At 36.5% G+C, this 15,571-nt stretch overlaps 1 protein-coding gene across 8 annotated transcripts in view; it reads right to left on the reverse strand.

Moving 5' to 3' along the window:
• Window positions 1–15,571, reverse strand: part of LOC5576397 (E3 ubiquitin-protein ligase RNF19B) — a 224,454-nt gene that overhangs the window by 80,336 nt on the left and 128,547 nt on the right. For all 8 annotated transcript variants that reach the window (XM_021837831.1, XM_021837828.1, XM_021837827.1 and 5 more), the window contains 2 exons: window positions 4,247–4,528; window positions 4,086–4,183 (listed from right to left, as the gene is read on the reverse strand). In XM_021837831.1, the coding sequence (XP_021693523.1) occupies window positions 4,086–4,183; window positions 4,247–4,528 (380 nt within the window). The remainder of the gene's footprint in view (window positions 1–4,085; window positions 4,184–4,246; window positions 4,529–15,571) is intronic.

Here is a 15,571-nt window from a genome sequence, read left to right on the forward strand (position 1 = left end):
TTTGTAACCGCAGACTCTAACCGCTCGGCTAAGGAAAGCCCCACAGTATAGATAAATACAACTATAAAATGGCCAGGGATCAAACTACAAGATCCTTAGCTTTTAAAGCAGAAGTGATAGTCTCCTCGATCAATTCTCTATCCTGTTATGTATTAAAAGTATATTATTTATAATTCGATTTCCGCACAAAATAAAGACCATTATGGAAGCATTTTCTTTCTAAACAATTACGTATCGTACCTAACAGCAATTCAAAAAGCTTTACGTAAAAGCTGCTCTTTTGAAGATGATTTGTTTGAAATTCCGAGAATCCCAGAGCAACCTTTAAAACTTTGAGGAACATTTATGAAAGGTATAGTATTAGCTATTAATATTCCAGACTGGCGTTACGAGAATCATTGTGACTTGTAAGTTTAATTCAGTCTTGAGAAAAAGGTCAAATCTGAAACGTCATTAAATGTATTGTGTTGCTGTTAAAGTTGGAAACAAACTCATGGTGTGGGAGTCCATTGTGCCTAAATAAGAAAACAGCAAAGAGGCATGACGAATGTAATTCGAATTTCGTTTTCAATCAATTTCGCTCATTGCCTTTGGAATCTTGTATGCCAAGCTACTCGTTGATTGAAGGAAAATGTGGCTAAATGTTGCCATATCGTTGAGCAGAGAGTTTAATAATTACCGATTGATATGTTAATCAAGCGGTTGCTCTCGAAGTTCAAATGCTTGACAATTTGATATGCGCTTCTCATGTGGTTGCAGTTTCTGATGATCATGCATCGAATGACCAAGACCGATCAAAATTGAGAAAATATGTTCTCCTGCAATTCCGGAGCTTTTACGAGAATCGTTAGTTACTGTCAGTATGAAAGCAGGAGAATTCATGACACAATTTATGGAAGATTTTTATTAGAGAGTTTTTGGGTACAATTACTGGCGTTTGGAAAAAAAACTTGGAATAAAACAAAACTTTTTTTTAACTACTGCAAAAAATTCAAGGAATTGAAGTTCACTGAAATACTTTTTAGAAAGATTGATAAAACTCTGAGATGCAATTTCTATCGGAGTTTCTTAATACATTTTTTAATTAATTTTAATATTTACAAGAGAACTGTTAGTCGAATTCTGAAGAATTTTTGGCGACTTGGCTCAAGAACTTTTCAAAGGAATGTAATCTGAAAGAATTCCTGCAAGTACGTAGTCAAGTGACAGTTTTTTCTGTACACATTGAACAGCTTACATGACGGTATTTCTCGCAATTATCAGGAGCTTTGTAAATAATTCGGAAGACAGACTCTAAGAATCCTTCTAGCAACTCCTTCAGAGATCCAAACAGCAATTTCGTCTATGGTTCTTCATAGAATTTTTCCAGGTAATTCTGTCACGAATGTTTCTAACATTTATCTCAGAGATTCTTTCAGGAATTTGTACAGTAGTTCTTAATTTTTTTTTTTTCTGGAAATCAATGCACAGACTTCTCCATGACTTCCTCTAGCGATTCCTATAGGAACTATCCAAGGATGTCTGGATGGAAATACATTTCGTGGTTTCTGGAAAAAGGTCTAAATACAAAACATCGAGAGGATAAAAGGTGGAAAGACTTGGTGGGATTGTTTTCCCTTCTTGGAAAATTTATTTCCGACCTACTGCCCATAACTGCATATTTGTAACATTCGACAAAAGTAGGCATTGAGTAAATGGAATATCAAGTGTGCATTTTACGGCAGTACGGGAGTAAACTAAAATTTCTAAAAATTACCAGGAACTCAAAAGTGTTTATTTGAGGCTGATATTTTGTACAACTCATATCGCATACTAGGTGAATTATCAGAAAATAATTCAGATAGAAATTTCATTGCTATAAAATTACGAGGCTCATTTAAAATCTCAATGTGACTGCTATGCGGTTATAATTCCCAATGCGACAAAACAACTTGGTATTTTTTTTTTTTTTTTGAATTTTCTAGAACAATCTCACAGATTTCAGAAAGTTGATCGAAAGTATTCATCAATCATAAAATAATCCTTGGAAAATTCTCCTGACGAATTCATGGCGAAGTTGTTGGGATATTCTAGGATGAATCTCTCTTGATTATTTCAAGAATTATTCCAGGAACTTATTGAAGTATAGTTGCACAAATCCCTCCAGAAATCCATCCAGAGATTTTTTGTTGCAATGTTGAGCGAACTCTTCAAGAGATTTCAGGCGATATTCTTAAAGAAATGCCAGGTCGAAATTAATGGTGCAATTGTCAAAGTAGTTCCTGTAAGAAACTCTTTAAAGATAAGCGTAGCATAGCATAGACCGACTGTACATTTTAGCAGCTCTCATAGTATTGATCAATGACGACGCCGGTCAAGTCCTTACACTCAGATGAAGTGGGGGAGGAATGTTAGCGTGTAATGTTGATTAAATAGACTGAGAAAACCTCTGTATCTCCACAATTACCATAGGAAGGGTGTTGATTAATGAGGAAGGAGCAAGATCTGGGAGGTAAAAGATGGGTGATGCGTTCCATGGATAAGGAAAAAATCGATTCTTACTTAAAACTAGTATGTACTTTTGTCTCGTGGTGAAAAGATATTGGAAGAAGATTAAAAAAGAAGGACGTCAACATTTCTAATGTCGAGCAATTTAAAGCTTAATTTTAATAATGACGAAAAAAGGGTATCCGTATAGTCAAATTATATGAAACAGGATAATAAGGGTTTATGTTGACATTTGTACTGAAGAACCATCCATAGTTTGTTTAAAAATAACACAAACGTAACGTAGCCTTCATAAAAATGTGTTATCATAAGCATGAAACAAGCTCACAAGTTGGCAACCCACCTTCAACTGAACACGAATATCTTTTCGCACTCACACAACGCGAACCGGACACGATTGATCTGGATTCCGTCGCTCACTCTACAGGAGCATGCAACTGAAACAAAAGTTCACACACTACTGACGCGATTCTGTTTTTTTTCTCGCACCGCGAAAACTCGATTGATCTCCGTCGCTCCCCAAACAGGAGAATGCAACGGACTACAAAGCACTACACACCACTCTTTAAGAATCTCTTTAGAGATTAGCGAGAAATAAACTTTCTAAAAGAATACCTGGGGTAATAAACCTAGATTTTTCTTAGAATGATTCCATAAATTGTCTCAAGAATCACTTAAAACACACTCTTCAAAACTTGTCTTCAGGATTATTGGGGAAATTTTGGAGAAACTCTTCAACTGGGCGTACAACTAAAAAAAAGAGATAATTTCTTTAGATTTTTCCAAGAAATTTTTGATGATTGTCGCCAGGTCAAATCCACCCAAGGATTTCTCCGAACATTCTTAAAAAAAAAATCTTAGAAATTAGATCAGAAAGAAACAATTGCAAAGTTTCTGAAGAAATTCCAGTGTAAATATATAATTCTTAGAATTTCTGGTTTTATAAAATTATAAAGCACTATAGCTCAAAAAACTATCAGCTTTCGATAAATTCGATTTGCATACTGTTTGTGTCATATTTGTTCACTGGTAGGTATTATGTTTCCAGTAATAGAAACTCTTATCTGCGAAAGACAAGTGCTTCCAAGTAAAGTGCCTAAAGACGAAACAGTAAACAGAAAAAAAACAAATCTTCAGCACGCTCCAAAGTGCAGTATATCACGCCAATTAATTTTGATTGAGCCAATCACTGCCCGGCGGATAATCCGCATCTTGGAAGAAAGTCGAACGACCGATTATCGATTGCCGCTGCCAATTGCCCTCACACGCCATCAATGGGCGACTACGTCGTGCTATACCTATTCGGGAACCAATTGATTCACCAATCGAAAAACAACGACAACGACATCGCTAAATGCGTCATTATTTCTGCCGGTGCACGCACAACAAGGGACAAAAACAACAACAACCTGTGCGACGGTGAAGACGGAGGTGAATTTCCACCTTCACACGTTGACTTGAATCTTGAATGAATACAACGGAGATGATCATACTTTTTACTGGGTCAAACATATTATCTGCCCGATAAGAGTGTGTTAACATCAATGGCTAGTTGTTTCTCCTCCAACGATTATAACTTTGTCTAAGCGTTTACTCACCGAAGCCGTAACGCCACCCAGCACGGCGAGATTCCGTTTGTGCTTTCCGGCCAATTTGTACCGCGTGTGGATCTTCCGTCCCACCCACACGGGGATTCCTAAAAGTGCAACAAATTGAATGGATTAAGATTGTAGTTCTAGAAAATTATTCACAAGCTTACCTATGATCATCGCAGGCACGGCAATTCCGGCAACCAGGGCTATCCCCAGTGGTGCCCCCACCAGCGTTCCCAGCTGCCACAGCAGCTTCTTCTTCCGGGACCATGGCTTCTTGCCCCAGAAAGTGCACCCGGAGGGGCTCAGGTAGTGCAGGTCGCTGATCTCTTTCATGCAGAGCCAGCAGAACTCCGACCCGCAGATGGCGCAAACCATGTGGTTGCACGAACCGTCGTCCATCTTGACGATCAGCACCTGGCAGCGGGGGCACGGCTTGATGTCATCCTCTGCAAGGGGGGTAGAGACAGAGGGTAATTAGCGTGGACACTTGTTGAGTTTATCAATGACGGTCGTTCGACCCCTTTCGAACGGTCATTGACCTTTTTGAGTGGTGCAAGATTATGTTAGATGATTAGTTAATTTAAAAGTAGGTGAAGGTTATTTATGAAGATTATTAGCAAATGCTTTGAGGATAAAAAAGGCCAATGACCTTGAAACGCTATCAAAATTACATGTTTAAATCCACTTTCATTCTTTTAGCTTTAAACGAAAGATCAGAAGCCAATATTCTAAAATCGTCGATTAATGGAAACTTTTGATTGATACCAGATTTTTTTAACAGTGTTGGCGCTCCAGAAATATCTTCTGGAATGCATTCAGGAATACGTTCAATAATTCCTACAAGAACTCCATATGGGATTTCACCAGGAATTTCACTAAGAATAGCTCCAGTAATTTTACCAGGGATTCCTACATGATTTTACTAGGGATTGTCTTAGGAATTCCATCAGAGATTCCATTCAGGAATTCTACTACGGATCCCAATATGGGTTACTCCAGGAATTCCACTAGGGATTCTAGGAACCCTACAAGAGTTTGACAAAACAAAATCCTTCATGAAATTCATCAGTTATTCCTACAGAAATTCCACCAGATTCTTTCAGGAATAAAACTAAGGATCTGGGATTTCTTCAGGAATTATACTAGGGATTATTCCAAGAATTTCACTAGGGATTCCCTCCAAAAATTTCATCAGGAATTCCACGAGAGATTCCTACAGATATTTCACGAGGTTCTTCGACAGAAACTCTACAAGGGATCCTACTAGGGATTTCTACAGGAGTTCTACCAAAGATTCTTGCTGGGGCTCCACCAGGGGTTTATCCAGGAATTCCACCAGTGATTCAAGAATTACATTTTCTACGAGAATTTCATCACGGTTTGTTACAGGAATGAAATCAGAGATTCTTCCACGAATTTCACTAAAGATTCCACCAGAAATTCTACCAGGGTTTGCTCCAGGAATTCGTCCACAAGGGATTTTTACAGGAATTCCACCAGGGATTCCTACAGGAGTTATACCGAAGATTCTTGATGGGGCTCTTTCAGGGGTTCCTCTTGAATTCCACAAAGGATTCCATATGAATTTCACCAGTGATTCCTACAAGAATTACATCAGAGGTTTCTACAGGAATTTCACCACGGTTTGCTTCCAGGAATTGTACTAGGGATTCCTTCGAGAATTCACCTAGGGATTCCTTCAAGAATTCCACTTAGAATTCCTAAGATATCCTTCAGGAATCCCTTAAAAAATCTTGGAATTCCCCTAATGATTCCTCAAAAAATTCTCCTGGTATTCTTTCAGGAATTCCCCTCGAGATGTCCCCAGGGATGCTTACAGGGATTCCTCCAAGGCACACGCCGGAGGTTTCTTTACGAGTTTCTCTAAAGATTTCTCCAGGCGTTTCGCAAAGAATTATTATTTACATATTTCTCCAATAATGATTCAAGAGGTTCCAATAGTGACATAACGATAGAAAATAGAAGTAGAAACAGTGGAAGAACTTCCAAAGAGGCTTTATCCAAGAATTACTTCATATTCATAAACTTGTTCAATCAGTAACACTTCTAGGGATTCCTTCAGGTTTGGATGTACGAATTTCACCAGAGATTGCTCCATGATTACCTTTAGGAATTTCTTGCAGAATACCTCCAGAAATTCGTCCAGGAATTTCTTGAAGGATTCTGCAAGAAATTCCTCCACGAATTTCATCTGCCATTATTTCAAGAGCTCCAAATGTTCCTCCAGGATTGTTTCAGTTATTTCTTTTGGTATGTTCTCAAAGCATCTCAAAAAAATAAATAAATTAATAAAAAAAAAAAACAATTTCTTCAAGATTTTATTTAATTAATCCTCCTGGGATTCTTTCGGTAATCCCTCTTGAGCTTCCTTCGAAATATACTGCAGGGATCGCTCTAGAAATTCCTCTACATATGTTTCGAAACATTCTGCTAAGATTGGTTCCAGAGATGTTTCAAGGTATTCTCCTAAAAATTCATCCTATTACCCTCCTTGATCTGAAGCACATCCGATGATGCTTCGAGGATTTCTTCCAAAAGTTCCTCAGGAGATTCTAACAGAAATTATACAAGAAATTCTTTCAGGGAAAGAATATGAAGGTATTCTTCCAGAGTTTACCCCAAAAGTTTTTTTTTCAGAGATTCTTAAATAGATTCCATCTATGGTTTCATCTATCGATTTTACACGGAAATCTTCCCGAAATTTCTTCTGAGATTCCTGTATGTTGAGAATGTTGATTCAGAGAATTTTTCCAATGATCTTCTTCGTATTTTTTCAGCTATTTCTTCAGATGCTGGATATTTTCTAGCTTTTTATAGGAATTCCTACAGGAATTGCTTTTAAAATTTCTTCAGGGATATCTTTCAGAAAATCTTCTACGAATTTATACAGGGATTTCACCAAGGATTCCTCCAGGAATTTCATCAGAAAACCCTATAGTATTCTACCAGAGATTTTTCCATGGATTACTTCAGGAAGTTCACTAGGAATTCCAAAATAGATTACTCCAGGAATACCACTCGGGATTCTTTCTAGAACTCCACTAATGATTCATTCTGGAATTCTACTAGGGATTCCAACAAAGATTCCACCGGGAAGTCTACAAGGGATTGAGCATGAGCATGAGCAGGATTGACCGCCCGCGGATGCTACTCCGTTATTGCGAGATCAGCTGTAGTTACACAGAGAACCAATAGATGATACCTGGGACCAGTATTCATCTTCAATGTGCAACAACTGAAGACAATTCTACAAGAGATTCTTACAGAAACTCCATCAATTAGACCAGAGTTTCCTCAAGGATTTTATCAAGGAATTCCATCTGGGATTCATACAGAAATTACACCAAGGATTCCTCCTGGATTTCCATCAAGGATTCCTCCTGATATTCTATCAAGGATTCCTCTTGGTATTCCATCAAGGATTCCTCTGGAATTCCTCTAGGTGTTCCTCCAGGAAATCCAACACGAACTCCTACAGAAATTCCACCAAAGATTAGTTCAGGAGCTCCCACAGTGATTAATACAGGAATTACATCAGTTTTTCCTCCAAAAATTCCATCAGAAATTCCAAAAAGGATTCCTCTAGGAATTCTATCAAGGATTCCTCTAGGAATTTCATCAAGGATTTCTCCAAAAACTCCTTCAAGGTTTCCTTCAGGAATTCCATGAAGGATTCCTCATGAATTTCACTAGAGATTCCTTCATAAAATCCACCAGGGAATTCAGTAGGAATGCCATCAGGATTTTTTTCATGAATTAATCCAGGGTTTCCTTCAGGAATTCTATCAGATATTCCTCCTAGAATCTCAGCAGAAATTTCACCGAGAACTCTGCCATGTATTCCTCTAGAAACTTTACTAAGAATTCGTCCAGAAATTCCACCAGAGATTTCTCCAGGTATTTCTAAAGGAACTATTATTTAGATACTTCTCCAGGGATCATTCTAGAGATTCCACCAGAATCTTCTCTCAGGATCATCCAGTAATTCATTTTTTTCGAGGAATTCCTCCGGAGATTTCTTCAGCTATTCTTCCAAAAATTTATTCCAGAAATTGTAATTGTAACAAGGATTGCTCCAAGAATTCTATGGAGGATTCCTCCGAAATTTTACCAAGGAATTAAACTAGGGATTCCTGCAGGAAATCTAACAGGGACTTCTACAAGAATGAAACCAGAATTTTCAATGGAATTTCTTCAAGGGTTCCCTCAGGACTTCAATCAGGTATTCCTCCAGAAATCGTAGCAGGTATTCCACCAGAGATTTCTAGAGGAATTCCAACACGGATTCCTCCAGGAACTTTACCGAGAATTCGTCCAGAGATTCGTTAATGAACTTCAACAGGGATCCCTCCTGAGGTTTCTTCAGTAATTCATCCGAAGATTTCTTCAGGAATTTCTCGAATGACTATTATTTAGATAGTTCTCTAGGAATATAGAGATTTCTCCAGGTAAATCAACAGAAATTCATCTACAAATTCATCTAGAGATTCAACCAGAATTTTTTCCATGGATGTATTCAAACATAGCTCCGCACGTCTAAATAAATTTACACAAAATTGAGTACGATTCGCTCAAAATCGAACTCTTATGGACCAACACATCGTTTGTGTAATATTGACAAATTCTAAAAATAACTCCACTTTTGCTGTTTTTTTCTTCTTTTCGCAAAGACACATAAAGATGTTTCGCAAAATTAAGCTTAAAAACATGCGAAATCGATTTTTTTTAAAGTGTAAATATTACACAGTTTTGGACCAGAAGAGACTGATTTTGTGTAGCTCTGTTTTTCCTCCAGGAATTTCTAAAGTTTTTGTTTTAATATCCCTCTTTGTGTTTTTATTCCGTTCTATAGACTTCTTTCAGAGATGCTTCCCACGAATCTGCCAGAAATGCGGCCAACTATTTATAGCAAGATCAAACAGAATTTATTTATTGTATTGTTACAGAATCTTCAAGGACTCCTCCGCAAGTTTTTATCAGCGATTCATCCGGGAATTCATTCAGTGGTACCTTTACAAACCTATTTCTCCAGTAATAATTCTTGGGACCCTCCTTTCTTCCCAGTTTGGTTGTAGGCATTCTGCAAGAGATTGCTCCAAAAATACCTTCAGAAATTCGTCTAAATGTTCTGCAAAGAACTCCTACAAACATTTCGACTGACATTCCTTCAAGAGCTCCTACAATAATTCCTCCAGAGGTTCTAAAAGGAATCTTGTCTAGTATTTTTTTTTCAGGAAATTTTCCAAAAATTCTCCAGCAATTTTTCCAGGGTTTTGTCCATATCTCCTTATTGTTTGTCTCCTGGGATTACTTCAGTAGCTTCTCTTGAGATTCCTTCTACTACTCCAAAAATTATACCGGGCATTCATCCATGATTCTACCGGGGATTGCTTTAGGAATTCCATGAAGAATTCTACTAGGCATCCCAAGAGGGATTATTCCAGAAATTCCACTACGGATTCCACCAAGGACACTTCAAGAGTTCCACAAAAGATTGCTACATGAAAACCATCAGTGGTTTCTACAGAAATTTCACCATTTTTTTTTTTTTTTGAAACTCCACCATGGATTCTTTTAGAAATAAGACTGAATATTATAACGCAGAATTCCACAAGAGATTCTTTCTGGAACTATATCAGAGATTCCTTCAAGCATTCTACTAGGGATTTTTCCAAGAATAGGGATTCCCTCCAAAAATTTCATCAGGAATTCCACAAGAGATTCCCACAGAAACTCTACAAGGGATTCCCAAAGGAATTCCACAAGGGATTACGCCAGGGATTCCTACAGGAATTCTACAGAAGATTGTTAGTGAAGCTCCACCAGGGGTTCTTCACGAATTTTACGAGAGATTCCACATGAATTCCACCAGCGATTCATACAAGAATGTACCCAGAGATTCCTACAGGAATTTCACCACGGATTTCACCTACAGGAATGCAATCAGAGATTCTTTCTAAAATTCCACCAGAAATTCCTTCATGAATTTTATCAGGGATTTAACTACGAATTATACCATCGATTGCTTCAGGAATTTGTTCAGGAGCTTCTCCAGGTATTTCTTCAAGAATTTCACCTTAGATTCCTTCAGAAACACTACCAGAGATTAATTCAGAAATTCCTCGAAATTATCCTTCAGGAATCCAAATCCATTTTTTGTTAGGAATTCCTCCACAAAATGTCTACTGTTATACCTCCTGGAATCCCTCTCGAGATGTTTCCAGGGACGCTTACAGAGATTTCTCCAAAGCACACGCCTGAGGAAACTTTAGGAATTTTTCAAAATATTTCTCCAAGCATTTCGCAAGAAATTATAATGTAAATGTTTTTTTTTTACTTTTAAATTATTCTAGAAATTCTTCCAAAACATTATCCTAGGATCCTCGATAATTTGTTTCAGAAATTCCTCCAGGGAATTCTTTAGATATTTCTCCGAAAACTCCTTCTTAGTTACTCCACTTGACACTACAAAAATTTCTCCAAGAAATTTTATAGCTTTTTTCGAACAAATCCTACGAAAATATTTCCAAAAATGCCTTAATGGCTGCTTAAAATGATTTGTTCAGCTAAATCTTTAGGTAATGTTCAAAGATTCCTCAAAAACTTCAAGTGAAAAATTTCTAAATTTCTAGGTTAACTAATCCAAGAAAATATTATTTCTGAGATTCTCTCAAATGATCTTCTTTCAACTATTCCTATAGAAATTGCTCCATATTGCTGGATATTTAACTAGATTTTTCAAAAGGAAATCCTAAAGGAATTGCTGTAAGAATGTCTTCAAAGATCCAGAATCAGAATCCAGAAAATCTTCTAAGAATTTATACGATAGGAAAGGATTTTCCATAGATTGATGATGATTCGATACAACCATCTATTGTAGCAAGGCATCTACCTATAGCATTTTAATAATCTGAAAAGCGATTTGATCATTGTACAGTTGTTTGTTGTCTCCTGTATGAAGGACCAAAAAAATAGTGATACACTTGGACAAAGCATCTCCTCACAGAAGAAAGTTTTTACGAACGATTCTACCCCATTACCCTGAATGCCATTTCCTCGAATACCATCACCCCGAGTGCTATTTTGCCGAATTTACAATTATCTTGACATGATGATACTGATGACATTTCTCCATGATATTGGAATTCGGGGTAATGTCATTCGGGGTGATGGATCGTTCGGGGTAATGGCGTTCGGATTAATGGCATTCGGGGTAATGGGGTAGAATCTTTTTATAACATCACTTTCAATAACTACAGATTTTTTTAAAATTCTTAGCAGAATTGCTGTTGAAATGCCAAGGCGAACTAGGCGATGAATTGTGGAGAAATTAGTAAAGGGAAACCAGGAAGAATATCTGAATTAATTTTCTGAGAAGTTATACTGGTTAAACTATCATGGGTTACCCAATATTATGGATAGTTTAAACTTGCATTGTATGTAGAATATAATAATCGTGACAAAGTGAGCCATAATAATGTGGGCAGTGTACTTGAATCGTGAAGCTGGCATCTTAGAAGAATTTCTTGTTGAGATTCTTGGATCAAATACAGTAAACGCTCAAGGAGGAATTCGTATGGGATTTTTTAGAGATTACCTTGAAGAAATTCTTTGAAATTTCTCTAGGAAATCAGTAAATCAACGATGTTACAAGATGAAACAATCGAAATTCCCAATTGTCGAACCGTTGGTAACATGCCATCACGATTCAGTCTTATCTCAACTGATTTCGTGTAAATCCCAGCACGTATTTCTAATTGATAGTTATTTGGTGAGGTGAGGTATGACTTCTTAGTCATCATCGCCTTCGCTAGGGCAAGGTTTAGTTTGCATCGGCACGGCGTCGGCATTGCAAATATGTAGTTATAGCTGCATACGTCAACAGACGAGGTGCGCAATTAAAAAGCCGTGCAGCAACCAGGCAGTTAATTCTTCGGGCGATACGGCAATTTAGAATCATTTAGAAGTCAATCGGTTTTAATCGTTTCGAGTTTGCAGCCCGTTACCCCTCTTCTGTCTTTCCCTCTGGTCGGTCCCAACTCCACCGGGCTGCACAATAGCAGGTGGAAAAGGTTTAGTTCAAGGACGGATTAGTTGTTTTAAAGCAGAGCTTCCCAAACTGTGCGCCACATGTCTCACGATTCTGATTTTCAATAAATTGTTGAAAAATTGTAACAATAGAAATTGAAAGTTTAGTCAAAGTACTCAACTTCAAATTCCTATGAAGCATTGTTTTCGCATCAAAGTGGTAAAAAAACTATCAAAAAATGAACCTATTGAATTCAAAATGCTTTACCATAATGAATGTCATAGGTGCCATCTATTATTCGACAGTCATAAACTGTTTCCATTTACTTTCATCTTTGGAATAATGAAAAAGTGTTGAATTTGCGACTAAAATTTACCCAATTCTATATTCGTATACCTATAGAAATTGAAACATGGATTTGGTAAAAATGAAAAATTGAAAACTACAAGAAATACAAGGAAGTTCTTTACACTCAGTAATTTTTAAACTGTTGCGCCTACCCAGAAAATAGCACCACGATTTTAAGAAGGTTTGGGAACCTCTGTTTCAAAGGCATGCGACCGTTTCCGATGCCCGGCGCGTTCAATTACATAACATTGACATAACGGTTTTGCTCGAAGAGAGGTGTAAAACGGAGGGCTTTGCCGGTGAGTCACTTGTGTCAAGGTGTGACCAATTTGAGACCGCTTATGTTTCAATTAGAACGCTAATGAATCCTTTTCAGGCGAATGAATAACATTTGCTTTTTATTATGATTTCTGAATGATAAGCACTTATCGAGCTACTGAATTACTTGCTGCAGCAACAAGTTTTATTGCATATGCATACACTATTGGCTTAAAATGTGGAATGGCTCCATAGAACAATTAAAAATCACAAACTACGATTTCCAAGTCTTTTGACTGATAGGTGATTCATATTTTTGTCTGTTTTAGTAGAGAGACTGCACTCAGGAATTAGCATTCGCCTCTAACCATTAATATCTAATTACATGTTTAGAAAATTTCCAAACTATACCTACGGCAATTGAGCTTGAATTGACGTAATTTGATCAAAAGGTCTTACATAACCTCAATTATCTTGATGCCGTAATGCATAGAACATCCCGGCGCAAACATAACAACCGATTCTGAGAATTCTCCTCCTATAAATAAGACAACATCTCCCTTACCAGTAAATATATTAGCCAGAGGTCGTTGCCTTCACTGGCAGTGATAAATTGTGCTTTCTCGAAATGGATTTCATGCGAAACAATTTGCCAATCATCTGATGGTGATAGGATAAAAAAACAGACGGGATCTCAATCTCGGAGGCTCTGGAAAATTTTTAGAAGTATTCATTTAATCATTCTATCCATAATCGCATAACAACAGAGAGTAAATTTGGCAAATGATTAATGATATCCAATTCAGTTCAAATGTCGACACAATTTTGAAAATAAAATTCCCTGACTTTCCCTGACCTTCCAGTCGTCTTCCAGAAAAATTCCAGATAACTGAATTGGTTAAATTGAACCTAAATAACTAGGCTTTGTACAAGAAGATACATATCTGAAAATTTGCTCGATGTATAGTTTATATTATAGGTCGTACGTACAAACTGAGCAAAAGCTTTTACTTTACTGAAATATACATGGCAGATAACATTCAGGAGCGCTCATTCAAGTAGATATGATAAACCTGAGCAATTGAGTACCTATTACTTTCTAAACTTAAAAATTCGTATGAATAAAGATGTACTCAGCTACTGAAGTACCTCATACATCATTTCACAAATTTCAGGCACAAACGACAATTTTGGACTCTTTCCAGCTTAAACATTATTATAACTTTTTTATATAAGATGCAACACTGTTACTATATCCACCTTGCTTTTTAGTGGTAGAAAGTTTTGCTGAAATTTAGCCTTTTCTTTTCCCAGGTAAAATGCTAGATATTGCCAAAGAACTTTCTTGGAGAATGGCTTCATTGGATTGGATTCCTAACAAATACCTATCGAAAGTATATAGATTTTTTCAGATATTTATCCGTGAACTCTTCTCAGATTTCCCGTAGAAGCTCCTCATCTCCATTATTCTTTAAAAAATGTTAGAGAATTTCTTTCAGCCTTGAATTTTTCCAAGAATAGCATTTGAAATTCCTAGGATTATTTTAGGAATACTTTTAAAGATATTTTTCAGGAATCGCATATATTTTTTTCCCAAAACGTTTTTATTTTTGTCTTAGAGTACTTTATTTAATTGTTCACGGTGTTTCGTTACAGGTAATTTGTTTTAGTTATTTTTTTAGGATTCCGATATGAATTACGTAGGTTTTCTCCCCGAGGATTTTTTCTAAATATTCCTAACTGAATGCATTAAGGTATTGAATAATGCGCTAATAATAAGTTTTCTGATGTTTCTCTTAAATTTGTCGTGCAGAAATGGTCCGAGGTACTCTTCTAAGAATTCTTCTATGAGTATCTCCGATTAATCTCACCAAACGTCAATAGATTATCGAGCAGATTCTTTCAAAGAACATTCCTGAAATTTCTGTTTTTCAATGATGTTCTGGACTCCCTGATGAAAATCAAGGATTTTCGAGAAGTATCCTCAGAGTTTCTGAAAAATTTCCTGAATGTCGAAAAAAAAAACTGGGCGTATCTTTAAGAAAGCTCTTGAAAAAGTCCTGAAGAAAAAGGGTATTTTTTTAATAAACTGTTTTCAGAAACAACATAAAAAAACAGGAAATATCCTGTCCATACCCTCATATCTGAAACATAGGCATTTTTGGACCAAATTTTCGATTTTTAATTTATTTTTTCATGCTTTTCATGCTGCAGTTTTACATCAAATATTACAAGAGTGAAATCGTCCAAAACATTCAACCGAAAAAATGTACCATCATCAGAAGCAAAAATCAAGACAACCAAACATCGTTCAGAGCTGAAAAAATTATCGATTGATCACCACCAGCGAGTAACCAATCCATCTTTTTTTTTTTTCAATAAATGATAATCTAGAATCATCATTGGTTTTTCTCTATAAATAGTTTCACCAGTTTTACTTGGAGAGCTAACTTTCAAATATGTGATGGAACTAATTCCCTTTTGTTCAAGATTTTGAGCAAAATGCGTGGAACTAGGCAATGAGTTGGTCTAGGAAACTTTAGAACAAAATATTTTTAAAACAATCAACGCCAACTTCGAAGAACGAAGAGCTTTACTAATGCTTTTTATTCAATAAAATTGAATGAAGACAATTATCAGCATAGAACTCATTTCAAGATAATTTTACCATGATACGTATACCACAAGTGAGTCATAAGTATGTATAAATATAGGCAATAAAGTACAGTTTACTCTTATGAGCATTAGAGCATTTTCTTAATGGTGAACTGCTATTTTATAAGATTCATTGCATTTTTTTTTCCATATATCGTATTGATAATAAACATCATGC

Source organism: Aedes aegypti, chromosome 1 (assembly GCF_002204515.2).
Source record: "Aedes aegypti strain LVP_AGWG chromosome 1, AaegL5.0 Primary Assembly, whole genome shotgun sequence".
NCBI lineage: Eukaryota > Metazoa > Arthropoda > Insecta > Diptera > Culicidae > Aedes > Aedes aegypti.